General features: G+C 49.7%; 1 protein-coding gene and 1 long non-coding RNA gene across 2 annotated transcripts in view; both read right to left on the bottom strand.

Annotated features, from left to right (window-relative positions):
* Positions 1-21,499, bottom strand: part of LOC143355040 (uncharacterized) — a 387,508-nt gene that overhangs the window by 37,852 nt on the left and 328,157 nt on the right. The window lies entirely within an intron of this gene.
* LOC143355036 (uncharacterized) overlaps positions 8,125-21,499 on the bottom strand; it is a 118,372-nt gene continuing 104,997 nt past the window's right edge. Inside the window, exons 2-3 of the mRNA XM_076789487.1 lie at positions 8,806-8,989; positions 8,125-8,690 (exon numbers count right to left, since the gene is read on the bottom strand). Of these exons, the coding sequence (XP_076645602.1) occupies positions 8,273-8,690; positions 8,806-8,989 (602 nt within the window). The 3' untranslated portion in view covers positions 8,125-8,272. The remainder of the gene's footprint in view (positions 8,691-8,805; positions 8,990-21,499) is intronic.

Here is a 21,499-nt window from a genome sequence, read left to right as displayed (position 1 = left end):
TATCGGAAGCGACCATAGAGAATGGGACGCGAATTTGCCGCAGTTTCGATTCGCGTATAACACTGCACGACATTCAGTGCTACAGGCTTCCCCAGCCTTTTTAAACTTCGGGCGAGAACCGCGACCGGCAAAATGCGTGCGAGCAACTACGGAACCGCCGATCGACTTCGAGGTAGGCTCCACGACGAAGTGGAAAGAGCGAGTTGCCCAGCTGCCGACGTTGAGGAGCTGGGTGATAGAAAATTTAGAGGACGCGTACAACCGACAGTCGCGTCATTACAATTTGCGACACCGCGATCGGGAGTTCGGCAACGCGTTTTATCATCGGCAACACAGCATATTGCGGCGAAACTAGTTCCGAAATACTTAGGGCCAGTAATAATAACGAAAAAGGTTTCGCCAGTAGTATATTACGTAGCGACGGAAACCGGCAAGGATTTGGGCAAAGTCCACGTCAGCGATCTAAAAGCGTTCCTTCCATCACGAGAATGCACGGACTAGGCCTAACAGGAAAGGTTCTATTTCAGTACCGCCGTGGACCCAAATAATAATAATGGATGCCGTGAGTGCAAGGACCGAGCCCCGCAGCCCGCTCGACGATCTAGTCGAGGCTCTACGGGCCCTGGATTCACCGGAGTACCGACCCCGCATGGAGCAAATCCTACGGGATTATCTATCCAAGGGAGGCACCACGAGCACCCTGCCCTGTCGAATGCCGACTGACGCACCTGAGGCCGAGGTAGTCGTCGGCGGACTCCCCAGCAACTCGGACACCTCCTACGAGTCCGCAGACGGCGAGCCCAATCTATTATTGCTGCCGGAACCCCCGGCCACGGGGCTGGATGACACCCTCAACGACAGTATAGAGGAGCTGCCGTGGGACAGTGGGATTGGCCCCACTGACAGTACCGACCCTCCGGAGACGGAGACGGGGGAAACCTTGCCTAGGCTGCCGACGGACCAGGAGCCCGATCTCCCGGAGGAGGCCAGCCCTCCCGTAAAGGAGGCCCGGGAGCCCCCATCTGCGCTGCCGCGGGATAACGAGCCCGATGCCGCGGGAGGAGCAGATTCGTCTAAGGAGGACACCTTTCCACCCTCCCCCACACTATCGCAGGGCGAGGAGCCCGACCCCATCACGGTGGCGGAAGCGCCCGAGAGGGAGGGACTGCCGGAACGAAAGCCGTCGCCCAACAGGGGAACGGAAGCCAAAGAGCTGTACCCGGGGCCCCTGGTGCACCTCATGACGGGTCGCCCGATCGCCCGCCCGACCCGAGCCTTCACAAGGAATGACCAGATAGCTGCCGGATCCTCGACAACCACCGCCCGAGGAAGTTCGGGGGCCGCTCGATTCGAGGAACAGCACCGGTTTGCTCTGGAGCGTTTTCGGCGCCGGCAAGCTGAAGAGGAGGCCGCGGAGAGACGCCGGAAGAGCCTGGCAGAGGCCCTTAGGGAACCACGCCCCTACGTCTTCCCCGCAGAGCCGCGACGAATGGCCACCCTCTTGGAGCTGCCTAAAGAGGCTCCCCCACCAGCTGCCGTACAGAAGAAGGCCGGCCCGTGGGCCGCCTCTGTAAAGGACCGGCAGAACGGCTGCTGGCGATGTGGTGCCCGGGACCACAAACACCGGTTTTGCCCGGGCCCGGAAACGTACTGTTTCCGGTGTGGCCGTCTAGGGTACACAATAAAATCGTGCCCGATGTGTGGCCAGACATGGAAGGTGGGCGGGCCACATCACCCTTGGGGTTACAAAGAACCCCGGGGGTAAACCACTCACCTCTTCCGAGCTGCCGGGGCCAGTGCCCATACTCACTCCCCACCCACGTGGAGAATCGCGGTCCCGCGCGAGCGAGAGCCCTTTCTGTCATCATTGCTGCCGAACCGGTGGGAGACGTATCCACGCTCACCTTTCCCCACCAAACCACCAAGGATCACGATCAGAGGTGGTCCCGATAAGGGGCATTTTTTTTTGTTTTTTTCGCTGCCAACATACGACCCAAAAGAAAAGAATGCAAAAGGGCCAATGATTTACGCCAAAGAGCAAGACACATTAGTTTGCGTTATAAGTTGAGGGCAGAGCGCCAAAGATAAAGCGTATATTTTGTTTTACTTTCGAGTATGTGTGAGGGCGTGAGTGGTTGCCGTATGAAAAGGGTGTGAGCGCGCGAACAGCAGGTGGAGCGAGCCAGAGTGAGCGAACGAATGGGATTTAGGTTAAGTTAGCTTAGTAAGCCAGTTGCCGTAAGAGAACCAAGAGAATACAAGGCTGCCGGGGGCACAAGCGTTCCCCGGAATAATAAATACAACATTTGGAACATAACCCTGAACTCGGCTGTTTAATTTTGCGCAAACACAACACCTCGAACTTCCCCCTTTCGCGACCCGATTCCGCGCGAACAGAACTAAGTGGATGCCGGCCGGAAGCGGGAGTCTCGCCCGACCCTTTGTAATCTGTCCCGTAAATATTTGTCGTAGATAATATTGGTGATGGGTATTTGTCTGTGACAATTCATTTTTTTTTTGTGAACCGACGGACACTCCCAGATTGAGATTACGCTGCCGAGCCCGCGGAGGCGCTACCGGTATGGCCCGGTCTTCCCGGGGGGGGGGGGCGATGGAGTTGTGACGTGGCAAAGTTTTCCACGTCCCTCAGATCTTAGATCGAAAGACCAGGCCGCCCTTTGGCAGTACCACCGCGATAACGGTGGTCGTGATCGATCTCCCTGGGAGCGTCCGAGATCCCAGGTTGGATATTGACGCGGTTTGAATGCCGCGCCATTTGGTGCGACACGAAGTTGCAGGACCGTGGCCGGGTCCCAGGGGGACCCGGATCCTTTTCCCTCCTCCCAGGAACGCGGAAAACCCGGAGAGAAAACGTTCGGGGGGCGGATACGGAGGCCGCCCTGCAGGAAGTCAACGAGGAGGACACCGAGCCCGTGCCTACCAACCCGGAGGCACCGCCGAGGAATTATGGGTCTGAGGCGTACATCCTCTCGACCTCGTCGCCGCCTCGTCCCGAAAAGCAACACGCACCCGTTGAGGGAATGACACGCTGTCTGCCTCCAAGGGAAGCGGCCAATCAACGCGTGTCACCAGGAAAGCGTTAGCCGATAGATCCGTAGCCGAGGGCCCCGTACCGCCGGACGCGGCCCTGACGCGCGAGAGCAAGCGATAGGTTCGAGCGTCGCGCAGGAGCAGGGAAAAGTAGGATAGTGGGGGACGCCTCGCTTCCGCGTTGGCGAGTCTTCGCGAAGTAGGTCACTGTGCTGCCGAAACGAGTCCGGGGTAGTCGTTTTACGAGTGCGTAAATCACATAGTCATTTTTTAACATCGTCACTGCTGCCGAGACGTAGGGGTTGAAAGAGCTGCCGAATCCCGAGGAATTAAAGCCGCTAAGGGGACCTGAGCTGCCGTAGAGGGAGACCGAAGCGACTAGGAGACCACGTACCGCGTGGTAAGTGCCGACCAGGTTTTTCCGCACCATTATGATTTTCGCGTTGGCTCGGTAGCGTTTTTGCGAATCGGCCGGACTTCGAGTCTAATTTAAGACGTGACCTCGCTCGCCGTGAATCGCGATCAGAATAGAATCGAGAAGGGGGTGAGGCCGTCGGTCGGTGAACGGACGGGGGGCCCGTATCGTTACCGATTTTTGGCGAATCCAATCTGGGGACGTCCCACGGTGGGACGACGCGACGAAAACCGTATCGCCGTTTCCGGCTAATTCCGACGGCCACAGTCATTTCGAATTTGCTGCCGCGTATATCATCGGAACCCGGTCGCTTCTCGACCGGCTAATTGTCAAGAGAGAGGCTGCCGTACATCGCGCCCGCGATCGAGTTCGACGCGTAGGAAAGCATACCCGGGTGCAAAAAGCGCGAGCGACCGTCTACCCGTCGTACAAACTTGTAAAATCGCGCGGGCTTCGATTACACCGCTGCCGGGCGATCCCGGCAGCTCCTTGTAAAGACCGGATGAAATAAATGTTAACTCGAAGCCCCAAACTCGTGTACGCTTTTTTGTGAGAAATCTTTCCGCCGCGGGAAACGTCCCGTATTCCCTCCACGTAGAACCCTGGCCCAGGCTGCCGCTATTCAGGCCCTCGCGCGGTTCTCGTAGGTTCGGTATCGTAATTCGCGTCTCGCGTTACCTTCGAAATTGTTCGTGTGACACTTGCGAGTGTCTGGCGCCCGTTTCGAGTCCCGAACCCGGTAAAGTCTTCCGTCGGGGAAAAAGTCGAACCTACGGGATACCGTTTGTCACCGGGCGAAACACGTTCCGCGCGGCCGAACGTGTCTAACCCGTCGTGGCCCCGGTTTTCTTCCGTCGGACGGGTCGGAAAACCTGGGCCCCGTGACATGGTAAATTATTTATATATGTGTAATTATTCACAGAAAATGAAATTATTAATATACAGGTTGTTCACGCTATTACTAGCCAGCATTTTTCTCGTAAATAGTGAATAATAGAAAAAAATGAAAGAGGAATTTTTTTTTATATGCAACACAATGGCGTGTGTAATTTTTTTTTGTTTATACTATTTTGCTAGATATGAAGGCGACCTTCAATTTTTTAAATGGAATGCTGTATATTTTTTGTATCGCACGAAAGCGCGTGTCTAGACGAATTCATCCGTATACTGCACAGTGACCTTCAAGGTCATGCAAGGTGTGCGTGTGTGTGTGTGTGTGTGTGTGTGTGAGCGCGTGCGCGTGTGTGTGTGTGTGTGTGTGTAAAACATTATAAATACTGTATTACTTTTAAAAAGCTGTTTCACCGATGTTTTTCCTACTGATGTCGAGAGTGAAACTAGAACTTTTCGGAGTTGGTCGTGATATCGGCACGATGAAACAATTTGTCAAAGAAGTCAAATAAACACGGCAGAAGTTCGGAAGGATCTGATTCTTTGTCCTCCTGAAACACGTTGACGGTGGACGCACAGAGAAATATATTACCAAAAAATTGTCCTTTGAACGGCAATAAACTAATAGATACCTTCGATGTACATGGCGACCCTCACGTGCAAAACGGCAAAGGGCCTAGCCGAATAAGATGGTCAAAACTGCCCTTAGACGTTTTTCAATAATTAATGAACCATTCGAAAGCTGACCAAGAAAAACCCCTCTGAGCCAAATTTCAACCCCCTATCTTGCTCGTGAGGGTAGTTACAGGGTAAATTAGATTTTGAGCTTTTCCGTGCATTTTCCGCACTCTGATGATTCCCAAAATTCTGAAAAAAATGTGACATATTTTGGACCCTAAAGCGGATTTTTGAGAATTTTTTCAGATTTTTTGGATGCAAACTGTGGTCGTAAAAAATGAAAAACCTCAAAAAAATCGGAAAAATGCAGGTTTCTCAAAAATATGAAAACATGCTATTGAGCTGTTTAGTGCCCCAATAAAGTACCATAACAGGCAGTGTCCTCAATTTTTTTTAGATTTTTTCTTGTGGGCACTTTTTGTCCAGACAAGAAAAACCGAATTTTTTCGACGTTTCTGCTATTAGGAGGAAAGTTACACTTGTTGATTTTATCGCAAGTATATATTAAGGCATTTTTAACGTTATTACATTGAAACAAGTAAGTGTTTGACCTCAGAAATATGTTTTAAGAGAAAAATAAATTCTATTTCGTGCGATATATACCAGAATGTTCGCAACGTTTACAATATCGCCGGTTGGCCGAGCAGTCAAGGTGTCGGACTACGGAGCGTAAACGCTGGGTTCGAATCCCGTCGAGGGTAAAGTTTTTTTTTCCATACATCATCTTTATATTTTCAATTTTTTATTACATGGTTTATTCATGTGATTTTTAAAATATTTTTTTAATGTTTTAAAAATATTTAAGAAACATTTTTGAATAAAATATATGTAAATATAGTTTTAGAGTATCTATCACTTCCTCGATTCTCTAATTGTATATGATCTTCATTACGGTCCTCTCTAACATTCTTAATATTAAAATTCATTAATCTGGTTTCTAAGCCTTGCGTCTTCATAAATTAGGGAGGAAATGAGAAGAATTCTAAATAAATAACACGCAGCAAAGTATTGGTTTTTGTCCAATTGAAAGAAAAGGGCTACATACTACCACTATTTTTAAAGTGAGGTATCAGGTACAAATAAGCCTTAGCCATTCCTCTTTATTGTAACGTACATGAGGATGTATTTCCGTTTATAGTTACTTGATTGAAAACCATCATGAAGAGGGGAGACTTTTGTATTGTCGACAGAGGTTTTCGAGATGTTACATCTCATTTAACAGGTCTTGGATTCAGAGTTCTCATGCCTGCTTTAAAAGGTAATCGTTCTCAACTTTCGACGAAAGTGTCGAATTATTCCCGAAAAGTCACGAAAATTCATTGGGTTGTAGAGGCAATGTATAGTATACAAGGTCAAAAGTACCAGCTTCTACACAAACAAGTAGACAACGAAACCTTTCCAAAAATTGGACATAATTGGAACTGCAAAACGACTCCATTTCAAACAGTATCCTCGGTAGATACTCTGGATTTTCCGGAAATGACAGAAGTAGATTTAAAAATTCTTTTCACGGAATCTTACCAATTTTCGCAAGCAATTTCTATATCTGGCGGAAGTCGTGGACGAACACAATAATATAAATATTAATTTATTGCCTAATCCAAGAAAATAATATCATTAAATTCGAAGTCAAATCGGAGTAATATAAATAAAAGTTAGTTAAAAATGTTACCTCAATATTTTTTAAAAACATTTAAAAAATATTGTTAAAATCACATGAATAAACTATATAAGAAATTGAAAAAATAAAGATGATGTATGGAAAAAAAAACTTTACCCTCGACGGGATTCGAACCCAGCGTTTACGCTCCGTAGTCCGACACCTTGACTGCTCGGCCAACCGGCGATGTTCTAAACGTTGCGAACATTCTCGTATATATCGCACGAAATAGAATTTATTTTCCTCTTAAAACATATTTCTGAGGTCAAACACTTACTTGTTTCAATGTAATAACGTTAAAAATGACTTAATATATACTTGCGATAAAATCAACAAGTGTAACTTTCCTCCTAATAGCAGAAACGTCGAAAAAATTCGGTTTTTCTTGTCTGGACAAAAAGTGCCCACAAGAAAAAATCTAAAAAAAATTGAGGACACTGCCTGTTATGGTACTTTATTGGGGCACTAAACAGCTCAATAGCATGTTTTCATATTTTTGAGAAACCTGCATTTTTCCGATTTTTTTGAGGTTTTTCATTTTTTACGACCACAGTTTGCATCCAAAAAATCTGAAAAAATTCTCAAAAATCCGCCTTAGGGTCCAAAATATGTCACATTTTTTTCAGAATTTTGGGAATCATCAGAGTGCGGAAAATGCACGGAAAAGCTCAAAATCTAATTTACCCTGTAACTACCCTCACGAGCAAGATAGGGGGTTGAAATTTGGCTCAGAGGGGTTTTTCTTGGTCAGCTTTCGAATGGTTCATTAATTATTGAAAAACGTCTAAGGGCAGTTTTGACCATCTTATTCGGCTAGGCCCTTTGGCGGCCAAATGTTTTATTGCAACCCGCACGCCTACAGCAACCTACAGTAAATCAGAAAGGTCTCCGTACACCCTTTAAAAATATACAATTTGCTTGCCACTCATCTGACCGAGGAAGTCCCACCCCCCTTACCGGTTGTGTATTTAAGGGCTGTGAACCAAGATTTCAGCACCATTTTTGGCCAAAAAACACGACCTTTAGCACGCGAGAACGAATATCCAGCATTCAGACAAAATGCCGAATTCTGTAGGATTGGTAACTGTGATGGTAATATTCAGTGGGCTACTGCTCGCGTTGCGCAAACTGAACCAGCAGCGCCAGTCGGAACAGGAGGCAAGTCGGGGAGGAAGAAGGCGCTACGGTGTCCACCCGCTGTGGCAAAATCGAGCCATCGAAGGAGAATTCGTACTATTCAGACAAATGCTGGATCACGAGGAAAAATTTTACGGATATTTCCGTATGAATCGTGATTGTTTTTATGCCCTACTTGGGAAAATCAAAGATGATTTGACAAAAACTTGTACGCCTTGGAAAACACCAATTGCGCCAGAGGAACGGTTGGCAGTTTGCTTGAGGTAAGTGAGCGTAAAATAATTAATTAAATCCTTATGAAATTATTTTTATTTAAAACGCTACAAACTACATGTTATACAATTAAATGCTACCAAAAATTATCTTAGCCTAAATTATCTTTATATAAAGTAATCTAACTTAATCTAACTTAATCTAACTAAATCTAACTTAAGTACCGCCTAGGTCTCTTCCGACTTTTTTGCCGCAGCCAAACGCTCAATAATCTCCATCTTGAATCGCTCCTGCGTACTTCGCTTGAGGTTCGAAGTGGCCGAGCATATCCACCGGAAGAAGTCTTGCAATTCTTTTTGAACCCCATCTTCTTCTCCTTGCGACATTCCGGGGTTGCCCGATGTCGCCGCCTCCGTAGCAGTCTTGAGCTGCTTGGCACATTCCAAAACTCCATTATGTATCGCCGCATAGCGATCCTCGTTTCCATCATTGCGGCATTCATTCTGTTGTGGTCGGTGACGTCTCCTCTTTTGTGGAGGTTGCCTGTCCTGCGGCTCTTCCCCCTCGGTCTCAAGCGGGGGTCCGCTGACGTCCCCATTTTCTTCTCTCGTACAATAATTAGAGTCTCCACTAAAACTGACGGAGCTGAGAAAAATAATATTTAAATTAGTTAATTGTAAATAATTTCAAATGGGATAATAAATGTAAATAGTCAATAATGTGGTCTGAAATATTAAATATTATTTGAAATATTGCTCACCTCACCAAACTGCAAAGCGTTTGACGTTCTTGGAAAAAAGGGACCAAAAATTGCATTGCATCTTCGTATTTATATTTCCGCAATGCGTTGTCCGCCGCCTGCCCGCTCCGCACCGCACTGCTTCTGGCGCGGAATTTCCTAAATTGATCCCGTAGATTCTGCCATCTACTTTTGCATGTTTCGGCTGTAAAAGAAATATTTTCTAATTAACATTTTATTATTATTTCAGGTATTTAGCAACAGGAGATTCCTTCAAAACTATCAGTTATAGTTTTAGAATGGGTGCATCGACTGTGGAATTAATAGTGAAGGAAACCTGCAGGGCCATTACGGAGAGACTGAGGTCTGAGGCCATACCAACACCCAGCATGGAAATGTGGGAAGCAATAAAGCAGGAGTTTTGGGAAAAATGCCATTTTCCCAACTGTCTGGGGGCCATTGATGGGAAACATGTAATTATCCAAGCCCCACCGAACTCCGGCTCATTGTATTACAATTACAAGAAGACATTTTCAGTGGTTTTGTTGGCTGTGGCTGATGCCAATTCTAACTTTATAGCTGTTGATGTTGGGTCGTACGGAAGAAACAGCGATGGAGGGGTTTTTGCCCACTCATTGATAGGGCAAGGGATCAATGACGGGTCCTATCGGATGTTGCCCGACACTAATTTGCCGGGCACATCCATCTGTGCGCCCTGCGTCTTCGTCGGCGATGAAGCCTTTCCTCTGAAGAGGAATCTTTTGAGGCCGTATCCGGGACGAGTAGCGGAAGGTCACGAAGACCAAATGCATTTTAATAAACGCCTGTCAACGGCTCGAGCAACAGTCGAAAACGCATTTGGAATTTTATCCCAGAAATTCCGTATTTACAATCGACGGATCCAGGGGAAGCCGGGAAATATTGATTATATAATAATGACTACGTGCATCCTGCACAAATACATACGGAAGTAGAAGGGATCGTGAATTAAAAGTCTACTCTGATTGGTGCTTACCGAACCCGAACAATGAGCAAACACCACTATATAAGTGGATCACAAATCCGACACACATCAGTATCAGTGTGTCTTCTGAACCCCTGATGAAGCTAGCTGCAATGCTTGCGAAACGTTGGGAAAATTCTTCCTTTAGGACACGGCTTACACCCGAAAGCCTCAACAGACAAAACTGTATGACGCCGGGCCGTGAAAGTCGCAAATCTCTGATTAGGCAACTCCACGGGGAGGCCATTCTCCAGAAAGTTAACTCTTTCTCAAAACATCGAAAAAGCGTACAACAACACCTCTGTACCTTAGCTTTTTTGAAGCGGTGCCGTGACCAGAGCACAGTTCCCCGCTTCCTCGAACGCACAAGCTTCGCCTTGCTACGGGAAAGGATTGCCTACATCAAGAAAGAAATATCGATTAAATCCCAGAAACTCTTCCACTTATTCCTTGAATTAAGCAACACTATCAATCCGGAACTATGGGACAAGGTGGATCGATTGAGTTATGAGCAGGCTTCAAAAGTACATACCATCCGTACACAAAAACAGAAGGAGAAATTGAAGAAACTCTATGTGCCCAAAACTCAGGTCGAACCCCTCAAAAACACAGTCATCAACCTCACTAATTTACCATTGTCAACCGACGCCCAGTCCGTTTTATCCAAAGGCCACAAGTTTGCCATCACCCCCAAATCCATTCCTACAGAAAACATCATCAGTCAGGTTGAGAATGCCATACACAACCTTCCTCCAGAACAAGCAAACGAGGTAAGAAGGCTCATCACCAATGCCTTGAAATCGGCACGACCTCCCAAGTCCAACCTAACCGAGGCTGAAATCAAAGCCATTGAAGACATCAGGAAACCTAAAAACATCCTCGTTCTACCAGCAGACAAGGGAAACTGAACAGTAGTCATTAACAAGGACGAATACATTAAGAAAGCACGAAACTTACTTGATGACACGACATACAGAATAATACGTAAAGACCCAACAAAGACATTAGAAAGAACAACCACAACCATAATCAAACAGGCCAAACTTCCTGACCATATTCAGAAGACGATCATCCGGCTCGACAAACGGACCGGGAAAATCCGGCACATCGGACCCCCTACGACCCTACGTAAGAATAACTTTTGTAGCGATCGTTATCTTTCCGCAGCATGCGCCTCTCCAATTCCGCGAACCGTACCGCTCCGCTCTCCGGGGAAAAGGGGGGATCGGACGAAACCGCGATTCTCGTGTTACGTCGCGAGCTCGAGAACGGACCAGGCGCGGGCCAATCAGCGACCGGCCCCTGACGCGTGCCAATCCGCGGGCAGACCCGAGCGCGGACCAATCCGCGAGCGCCGAATATTCGCGAACGATTCGCGAGGTCCGCACTTCGGCAATAAATACCGGAGCGTACCCACCTGCTGCCGTCGATTGGACGACGCGGGGACAGGCGAGGGGATTTCCGCCTCACCGGCTGCCGTTCAGTGCAGTTTAGTGCGTGTGTAACGTGCCGGGAGTGAGCGTGTTTTGCGTGTAGCGATGCGTGTAGCGGCTACGCGAGGCCGCGTGTGTGAGCGTGTCTTGCTCCGGTTGCGTAGTGAACTTGCGTTTTCTCGTGCGACGCGATCCTTTTCGCGTGTGAATTTTAGCGCTCGCGAATGCTATTTTGCGTTTCTCGCGTTTATTGCGTAGTTCGGTTTTCCTTGTCTGCGTGCGAGAACGCGTGTCGTGCTGACGTCGACCTTCTTCAGAGGTCTACGTGCCCTTCGCGTGTGTCGTGTTTTCCTTTTTTTTTGGTATGGCGACTGTTATGCGCGTTCCGCGTCGTCTCTCGCGAGCGTACTTGTTTGTGACCTCGCGTCCTGGTGTTACGTCGTGTTGATGTTGACACGTTGCGACCTGTTCTAACGGGCCTTTCGAGTCTCGACTTTGCCTTGAAACGTTGTTGCCGTGTGCGTTCCGCCGGCATTTCTTTTTTTTCTCTTTTCCCTTTTGGGGAACTTTCTGGTTTACTTGCGATGGCCAGCGACGAAGCTGCGAGCGTACCGGCGGTCCCGCTCGGGGTCGTCGAAAATTACCGAATTCCGAAGATTCCCCCGTTTTATAAGGGCGATCCTGCTTTGTGGTTCGCCCAGGTGGAGGGGACGATGCGTTCGGCGCGGATTACTTCCGGGGCCACTATGGCCGACACGGTGCTCGCGGCAGTAGATTTCGAAGTCGTCTCGTGTCTTAAAGATTTAATCATGATAGACCCCCGTCCTGCGGACATTTATGACTTGATCAAGCGACGGGTTATTGAGAACTTCGGGGTGTCCGTTGAGGCCAATTTGCGCAAATTACTTAAGGGGGAGGTATTGTCCGATGGCAAGCCGTCCCTCATTTTAAACCGCTCGCGTAATCTGAATGACGGGTCCTGCGACGATGCCGTCATTCGTTCTATATTCTTAGATCTGCTTCTTCCGGGCCATCGGGCCATCCTAGCGGCGACGGGTTGTGCGGACCTTGATAAATTAGCGAGAATCGCGGACCAAATCGTTGAATCTTGCTGACCCGCGTGTTTCGTCCATTGCTACCTCGCCTTCCTCGTCATTGATTGAGGAAGAACTCAAGCGCTTAGCCGCGGAGCTCGTCAGGCTCCGGGCTGATGTTCGCGGTCTTCGGACCGATGTCGCGAAAGTGCAGCGGCAGCGCTCGCGCTCGTCTACTCCGTCCCGTCAAGGGCGGACCGGCTCTCGGGGTTCGGCCCCCGATCCGAAGATTTGTTACGCGCATAGGAAATATCCGCATAAACCGATGTCGTGCAAGGAGTGGTGTGCGAAGTATGCTACCTTCGCCCCTCAAAAAAACTTGTAGGATCTTCCGTTATTAAGATGGGTGGGGAAGTGTCGCGTGCGTCATCCAGTCTTCATGTTAAGGATCGCTTAACAGGCGTCTCATATCTTGTACACACAGGTGCGGACCTGTCACTGGTTCCGGCCAACCCGAGTATCCGCGGTAGACCGACCGGCCTTAAACTCATTGCGGCGAACGAGTCGACTTTCGACACGTACGGCGAGTCGTTTCGGTCGTTGGACCTCGGGCTGCGGCGTCCGATTAAATGGAATTTTTGTATCGCCGCGGTGCCACACGCGATAATAGGTGCTGATTTACTGAAGCACTACGGTCTTCTGGTGGACCTTAGGTCTCACCGACTTATTGATACCGGTACTAATGTCTATACGGTTGCCACTCCGCGCGTTGTTCCCTGGAGCTCGGTAAATACCGTGAAGCCGTCTTCGCCGTTGGCATGTATCCTCAGGGAATTTCCTGACGTTTCCGGGGCGTCTAAGCTTCGGCCCTCGAGGGCGGCGGATGTGTTTCATCACATATTAACTACCGGTCCTCCGGTTTTCGAGAGGCCTCGTCGCCTCAGTCCGGAGAAATTGCAGGCCGCGAAACGGGAATTCCAATCTCTAGTCGAGGCCGGCATTTGCCGTCCTTCTTCCAGCCCTTGGGCCAGCCCCATACATATGGTGCTGAAGAAGGATGGCACATGGCGCATTTGCGGGGATTATCGTGGTTTGAACCGGCAAACCATACCGGATAAGTATCCCACGCCCCATTTGCACGACTTCTCCTGCAATCTGCACGGGAAGAAGGTCTTTTCCTCATTAGACCTATATCGCGCCTACAATCAGATCCCCATGGCTCCCGAGGACGTTGAAAAGACTGCTGTTACTACGCCATTTGGTCTTTTTGAGTTTATGTTCATGACTTTCGGACTTAAGAATGCTAGTCAGTCGTTCCAACGTTTCCTCAACAGGATACTGGGTGATCTTGATTTTGTCTTTACTTACATTGACGATATTTTAATCGCGTCAAGCTCTCATGAAGAGCACGCTGACCACCTTCGTACGGTCTTTCAGCGTCTCCAGGAGCATCAACTGCGTGTTAACCCGAGTAAGTGCGTGTTCGGCGCGACTGAAATTGAATTCCTCGGGTACGCGATCAATTCAGAGGGCATTCGACCCTTATCCTCCAAGGTCGAAGCTATAGTTAAATTCCCTGAGCCTAAACGGGTCGTGGATCTTCGACGTTTCCTTGGAATGATAAATTTTTATCGTAGAAATATTCCTCGCGCAGCGCACTTACAAGCGCCGTTAAACGAGTTTCTTCGCGATTCGCGGAAGAACGATACGCGGGAAATTCCTTGGACCGCGTGCGCGAGGGAGGCATTCGCGAGGACCAAGGAAGCCCTTGCCAAGGCGACCTTACTGGTTCATCCGCGGGTAGGTGCCGAGCTCCGGGTGACAACGGACGCGTCCGATTTCGCTATGGGCGCTGTCCTTGAGCAGCAGGGTCTCAATTCACACTGGGAGCCCTTAGCATTCTTTTCTCAAAAGTTCTCCCCGGCTCAGGCCAAATATAGCGCGTACGACAGGGAGCTCACTGCCATTTTCGAGGCCGTTCGGCATTTTCGCCACTTCGTAGAAGGTCGGGAGTTCTCGATTCTCACCGACCATAAGCCCCTAATCTACGCGTTTATCCAACATCCGGAGAAAGCTTCTCCCAGGCAAATTCGTCAATTGTCCTATATTGCACAATTTTCTACGACGATTCTTCATGTCCCTGGGTCGGACAACACGGTAGCGGACGCGTTATCCCGCGTCGATGCGCTCCGTCTTCCGATAGAAATCAGTCTTGATGACATCTCTAAGCAGCAAGCTGCAGATGAGCAATTGGAGCTCATTCGGAATTCTCCTGAGTTTCCTCTCAAGCTGAAGAAAATTCTGTGGGGCCCTGAGAATGTTGCAATTTTTTGCGAAATCTCGGGCGAGGCGATTCGTCCTTATATTCCCGTCTCTCTTCGGAGAACTGTATTTAATTTGATTCATAATTATTGAACAATTGGTTGCAAACAAATAACTGACCGTAACGGATAGCGGTTGATGAACGACTGGGAAGAAAACATACACGCACGAAAAAACAAAAGAACGAGAAACAGCAGCATTCGCATCAAGGCGGACACACACCGCGCGGATTCCACGGGCACGCACAACGCACCCGCAACTCGCTTACATGCAAACACGCCGAGCTGCTTCGAGCACAATTTCGCTTCGAAATCTTTTCAACACCCTCCCTGCTTGAACAGCTCAAGCGTTTACATGCTTGCACGCTTACACATTCCGAGACAACTACAAAGAAAAACAAAACGGCTTCTCGAAAAAGGCTTTGTAAATATATCGGCACGCTGTTCCTCTGAGGAAATGTATTGGACGCTCAACTCATTTGCCTCCACCCGCTCTCGAATATAATGGAATTTTATGTCAATGTGCTTGGTGCGCTTGTGAAATTCTGGATTTTTAACCAGTCTGATTGCACTTTGATTGTCCAAAAATAGCATCGTTGGAGAATCCTCAAGACTGTATAGATCCTGTAACATTTTCCTCAGCCAAACGGCCTCCTTCGCAGCAGCCGCTGCTGCGACATATTCGGCTTCAGTGGTGCTCAGAGTGACAATCTTTTGTCTCTGACACGCCCATGTCACCACTCCGCCACACAGGAAAAATGCGAAACCCGAAATGGAACGTCTAGTGTCAACATCGGCAGCATAATCGGAATCGGAAAAACCAACGAGATCCATTTCGCTCTCATGCACTTGATACAGTATTCCGAAATCAAGAGAACCCGATACATACATGAGAATTCTCTTGACTGGTTGCCAATGAGAGTTATCATGGGCACTCAAAAATTTGCTGACATTATTTACCGCGAACGCGATATCTGGGCGCGACACGATCGCCAAAAACATTAGAGAACCCACTGCCTCGCGGAAAGGCACATCCCGGAGCGCACGCTCGTTCTCGCTTACTGCACACAATCTCGCATTCAAGTCCGCAGGTACACACACAGGCTTCACACCTTTCATACAAAATTTTTCGACGATTTTTGTCGCATACGCCGTTTGATGAATGAACAATTTCTTTCTCACACGATCTCGCTCAATCTGCAAACCAATAAAACAGCATGAATCTCCCATTTTTATCTCAAATGATTCACTCAATGCATTCAACACGATTCTCAACGCAGTTTGTGACTTTGAGGCAACGAGTCCATCGTCCACGAAAATGGCAAGGAGCACTTTTTCACCGTTTACTGCCCCCCGAAAAATGCACTTGTCACTCTCACACTGGCTCAGACCGAGCTTCACAATCACGTCACTGAGCTTCTCGTTCCAGCATCGCGCTGCTTGCTTCAGCCCATACCACGACTTCATCAGACGGCACACCACTGGCTCGTTCGCTGCGACGTTTAAACCTTCGGGAACTTCCATGAATATTTCTTCCTTCAGGTCACCATGAAGGAACGCAGTCTTGACGTCAAACTGCATAAGATCCATGTCCAGCTGTGTCACCACTGCCAAGAAAACTCGAAGGGAATCGTAACGAATGACAGGAGCGAATGTCTCCTGGTAATCTATACCCTCGCGTTGACGAAAACCCCTGGCACAGAGTCTCGCCTTGTACCTGATGGGCCTTCCTAGAGCGTCTTGCACGACCTTAAACACCCACCTTGAATCGAGGGGTCTCATGTCAGGACTCCTTTTCTCAAGTGTCCAGGTCGCATTGTCCTCGTGAGATTTTAGCTCTTCGGCGATGGCTTCTTTCCACTGGTGCGAGTCCGGACCTGTGATTGCTTCACGATACGTTAACGGCACGTGATCAACGAAGTTTGCCTGGTATCTTCGCACTCTAGGAATCGACTGCCGATCCCGGAGACCATATGGGCCAATACGCGTCGTGTGGTCCTGCGGTGCTGTCGTAGCATCTTCTTCCTCTCTTTCTTGAGACTGGACCTCCTCTTGTACAATATTCGGAGCATGCGACGGCAGCTCAATCTCGCTATTCACACCGTCCAGTTCATACTCCGTTCCAGTCTCTCCCTCGTTGAACGTGACGTCTCTAGACACCGTAACCGATTTCGTTACCGGGTCGAAAATGCGGTAATTCTTGGATGAATCTTGATATCCGACGAAAATACCCTTCTTTGACTTCGTATCAAATTTTCGACGGAACTGTTTCGGCACATGGACGAACGCTGTGCAGCCAAAAACCTTTAGATGTTGCACGTTGGGCCTCACACCCTTCCACAATTCCAACGGTGTCTCCTCGGGATGGACTCTGGATACGATCCTATTTTGCAGATAAACAGCTGTGTTCACTGCTTCTGCCCAAAGGAAGATGGGCAGATTCTTCGCTTGCAGCATCGTGCGAGCAGCTTCGACGATTGTACGATTCGCTCGTTCTGCTTTCCCGTTTTGCTCGGGTGCGTACGGAGCAGAATTTGTCATGGTTATTCCTCTATTCGCGAGAAACCTCTTCACGTCTGCATTGACGTACTCGGTACCATTATCACAATGAATTCTCTTAATTGCTCGACCGAACTTGTTCTGCACCAATTTTGCGAATTCCGTTAGTTTTTCGCTCACTTGAGACTTGCATCTCATAAAATAAACAGTCCTGTAGTTCGATGCTTTGTCGATGAACGTGAGAAAATACTTCGCTCCACCCGGTGTTTGCGCAGACATGGGTCCGCACACGTCCGAATGAAAATATTCACCGACTTGCCACAGTTTCTCTCCATTCGAATCTCTCGAAGGCGTTCGATGAGACTTCCCAAATTGACAGGCATCGCAGAAGAAATCGTCAATGTCTGCGAGTTTCACACCGGCAACTAACTGTCTAATCACCATGTCCCGAAGAGTTTGCTTATTCACATGCCCGAGTCTCTCGTGCCACAGTCGAAGACTGCGAACTGGCATAGTGACATTCGCCTCTATCATGTCGCGGCAGCCGGTTTGAATCACGACGAATAACATTCGGTAAACGCTGTTCGATTGTTTGTGTCCTTCGGCGAGAACTCTTCCGTTTTTCGCGAACCACACGCGATCACTCGAAAAAGTAACATCGAAACCTTTCGCGGCACACACACCGACTGAGAATAAATTCTTTCGGATTTTTGGCACATAAAGCACATTTTCAATCACTGAAGAATGCCAAGCGCCGTTCACGAGTTTTCTTACATTGATTGAGCCGACACCCTGAACATTGCAAACACCATTGTCACCGAGAACCACTTGTTCCCCAACGGATGGCATAAAAGACGCGAACCATTCTCGCCTATGCGTGATGTGTCTTGACGCACCACTGTCCGAGAGCCATATGTCGTCCTCATCCATTTCCGTAATTAGGTCAGAAAACCTCCGTGAACTCGGATTGTCGTCCATTTTGGATGCCACGAATGCACACTCCCCGGATGAATCATCCCTCGTTTCACCTTTCGTCTTCTTTTTCCGGCATTCCCAGGCAAAATGTCCTCTTTTGTGGCAGAAAAAGCACTCCATATTTGCTTTATTCCCCTTTCCTCTGGTTTGGGCTTTGTTTTCCTTCTTCTTGACTTGAGGTTCTCTCTCTCTCGTTGCGGCAGCAGCGAGTGCCGTCACGGCCTCGTCATCCATAGCGTTTCTCGCTTCTTCTTGGATAAGCCGTTCCTCCAAATAATTAATCGTTTGTCGTCTTGGATCAACGCTGTCCCATGCAGTCCTCAGAGCATTATATCTTGGGGGAAGACTCGCCAGAATTTTCGCCATTATCGCAATGTCCGAAACTGTTTCACCTACGTCGGCCAGTTGGGCCGCCATGTTCTGAATTTTGGCCACATGTTGCACGACAGAATCATTTGCCTCCATCTTGACTTCGTGAAATCGCTGAGTCAGAACCAACTTATTCGTCTCAGATTTCTGCTCGAATATCGCGGATAATTTGGTCCACATTTCGCGCGAACTTTTGCATGTTAAAAGGCTTTGCATGTGTACCGGTTCCAGAGCCGATGAAATTAGAAACATGGCTTTGGCGTCATCCTTGCACCACACCTTCAATTGTTCGCGGTCGGCCGCCGCCGGCTTGACTCGCGTCCCGTTCACGACGTCGTCGATACCGCACGCGATGAATATCGCATTCATCTGAAATTTCCAGATTAGGAAATTCTTCCCGTTGAACTTCTCAACGTTTCGCGTGGAGATCGCCTCCGACATCTTATTGCGAACGGGGAGAAACAAAAAAAAATTTTAGAGACGCACTGCTATCCGATCTGCCGAATCACACGGTTCACCGAATCACACGGCTTATACGCTACCCGTATACGTGTTTCTAACGTGTGTGCCTCGCGCGCGTACACGTTTTTTATCTGTCCACAGAGATTGCGTTCTCTGGGCCCATAACCTATTGAACAATTGGTTGCAAACAGATAACTGACCGTAACGGATAGCGGTTGATGAACGACTGGGGAGAAAACATACACGCACGAAAAAACAAAAGAACGAGAAAACAGCAGCATTCGCATCAAGGCGGACACACACCGCGCGGATTCCACGGGCAGGCACAACGCACCCGCAACTCGCTTACATGCAAACACGCCGAGCTGCTTCGAGCACAATTTCACTTCGAAATCTTTTCAACAGTATTGTTCAGGATTCAAGCAAATATGTTACGCAGTAATGCGTTGTGACGTTGCACAAACCCCGCCGCCCTTAAGGGTCCCTAACAACCGAACGAAGGGACCGGACTGCCGTAAAACACGTTGTCGCGAATAGAACCACGGCTCGATAAGTTAGGAAGCGCTCCCCGAGGAACTCCCGAATCGACAGGAAACGCGTACTTTCACCCTTTCGCGCACGCCGAGCCCGGCAAGTTTCAGGTACGCGAGCGGCACCCCGGCATCCAGCCGACCTGAAGAAAGGGCACAGCGCTTCGCGGGACCACCTACGCCAAACCATGGCCATTACGCAAATCCGGTGCACCGGTAATAACGAGGAATGGGCGACGCCACACACGGGCCAGACAACCCGGAGGTGACGAAGCGGGACGAAGGCCCCTGTCGACCATCCGACAACCTATTTCGCGGTCCTGCCGTCGCCTCACCTAGCCAATTGCAAGGGGCCTCGGCGAGGGTGGTGTAGGCGCCCCCCCCCCTCTCCATACCGGCGTAGGTCACCGATCTGCCCCGCGTGTCAATTTCGGAATGATTTTCGCGTAAGGTCTGGGGCCCAAGGACCCGACGTAGGCACGATCCTGCGAGTTCCGAATCTCGCGCCAGACGCGCGCCCTATTAGAGGAAAAGCCGGGCTACGGCCAGGAGTGGGGATGCGAGGACCCTGCCGTAACGCGAACGGACTAGGCCGAATTACTGTCGCGGTGACTTCCGTACGGAATCGTGTCTCGAAAATTACCGAACCAGCCCGGACCGCCGTGTAACCGGCTCTATCGAAACTCGTCCCGATTACCGTCCACGCGAAGTGCGTGCAATTCCAATATCGAGCTACCGCGGGACCACGATCTCGGTACCGATAGGAAGCCAGAGCCGAACACCCGGTAGACCATCCCGAGCGAGGCGGGCCGAACCGCGACAGAAGGCGGAAGTAGTACCGACAGGAACGGTGAGTCCCTTAAGTGACCCTTTTCGTGTATTTTTCGCGAGTTGGTTCGCCAGGCTCTGTCGGGGAACAAACGAGGTCGGCCGACGACGATCCCGTGCCCTCGCGGATCGCCCGTCGGACGCGTAATATCGCGTCTCGTTCCCCGAGTTTTCGCGCGCCGAGGCGCTTCTCGCCTCGGACATTCCGCTAGTACCGAATTCACCGGTACCTTGAGTCTCGGCTGCGAGTTCCCGGAAAAATATCGCGCGGAAGTCTTCCTCGGAGGAGCTGCCGCCGTTATCGTTGGCAACCATCTGTTTGTTACGTTACATTTCACGTTATTCCTATCGAGCCGTCGCATAGTCTATCGCGAAGTTTTCGCCGAGCGTTCGCCGTCCGTCGGAACCGAAACCGCGCCGCGACAGTCATACCGTGATCGCGCCGACCACCTGCGTGCCGCGAAACCCTCGCTTCGGCGAGGGGCTATTCTCGTGCCGATCTACCGCACCCCCGCGGCGTATTTTACCGATCGACAACAGCGCGTTGCGAACCCTCCACCTTACCGCAAACTGTGTACGAAGAGCGCGGGCTCTCGGGTGCGGCCACGTGGCCGCGGCTTTGTAAAACCACCGACGCCAATAAAATTGTAGAGCCCAGTCTGACTACCGATATTTCCCCCTGCGCGATCCGCCCTGCCGTGAGGGCTGTCCTCGTTCCCTTCCGTGTCCGAACCCCCGGCCCTTCTCGCGCCTCTCGACCTTCTCGCGGTTCCCGAAGGTTCACCTCCCGCCCTCAGCTTCGGCTAAGGGCGGACTTCGTTCTCGTTTCGCGTGGCACCCGTCCGGTGCCTGGCGCCCGAGCAGTAGGCTCTTCCCGATTTCCGAGAACCTTCGAGAATCGGTTAGTACCGGGAGGACCGCGTATTCACGGCCGTACGCGGCCCGGCCTCTGAGCCCATAAATTCCCGGAGTGGACCCCGCCCCCGCCTTCCTACGCGGCGAGTGGAGGTCCACGTTACAAATTGGCGCCCGAACAGGGACCTCTCTCTCGAAAAGGACTCCTTTTCCTTGTTATTAATAACGGAGAGAGACACGGAGGTAGCGAAGGACTCGCGTAGATAAAGTCACGGTCCGCGGTTTCGGGAAAGTCGGTGTGACGCGTATTACGCGGAAACAGATGGTTGCAAATCACCGGCGAATTAGGAAGGACACGCTCGACCGCGTTTCGTGCGTCTTGCGAATTTCCCGGGCGAATTTCTCG

The sequence above is a fragment of the Halictus rubicundus genome, chromosome 6 (assembly GCF_050948215.1).
Source record: "Halictus rubicundus isolate RS-2024b chromosome 6, iyHalRubi1_principal, whole genome shotgun sequence".
Taxonomy (NCBI): domain Eukaryota; kingdom Metazoa; phylum Arthropoda; class Insecta; order Hymenoptera; family Halictidae; genus Halictus; species Halictus rubicundus.
Note: the sequence above shows the minus strand (reverse complement) of the source record. Positions and strands in the feature narration are given on the sequence as shown.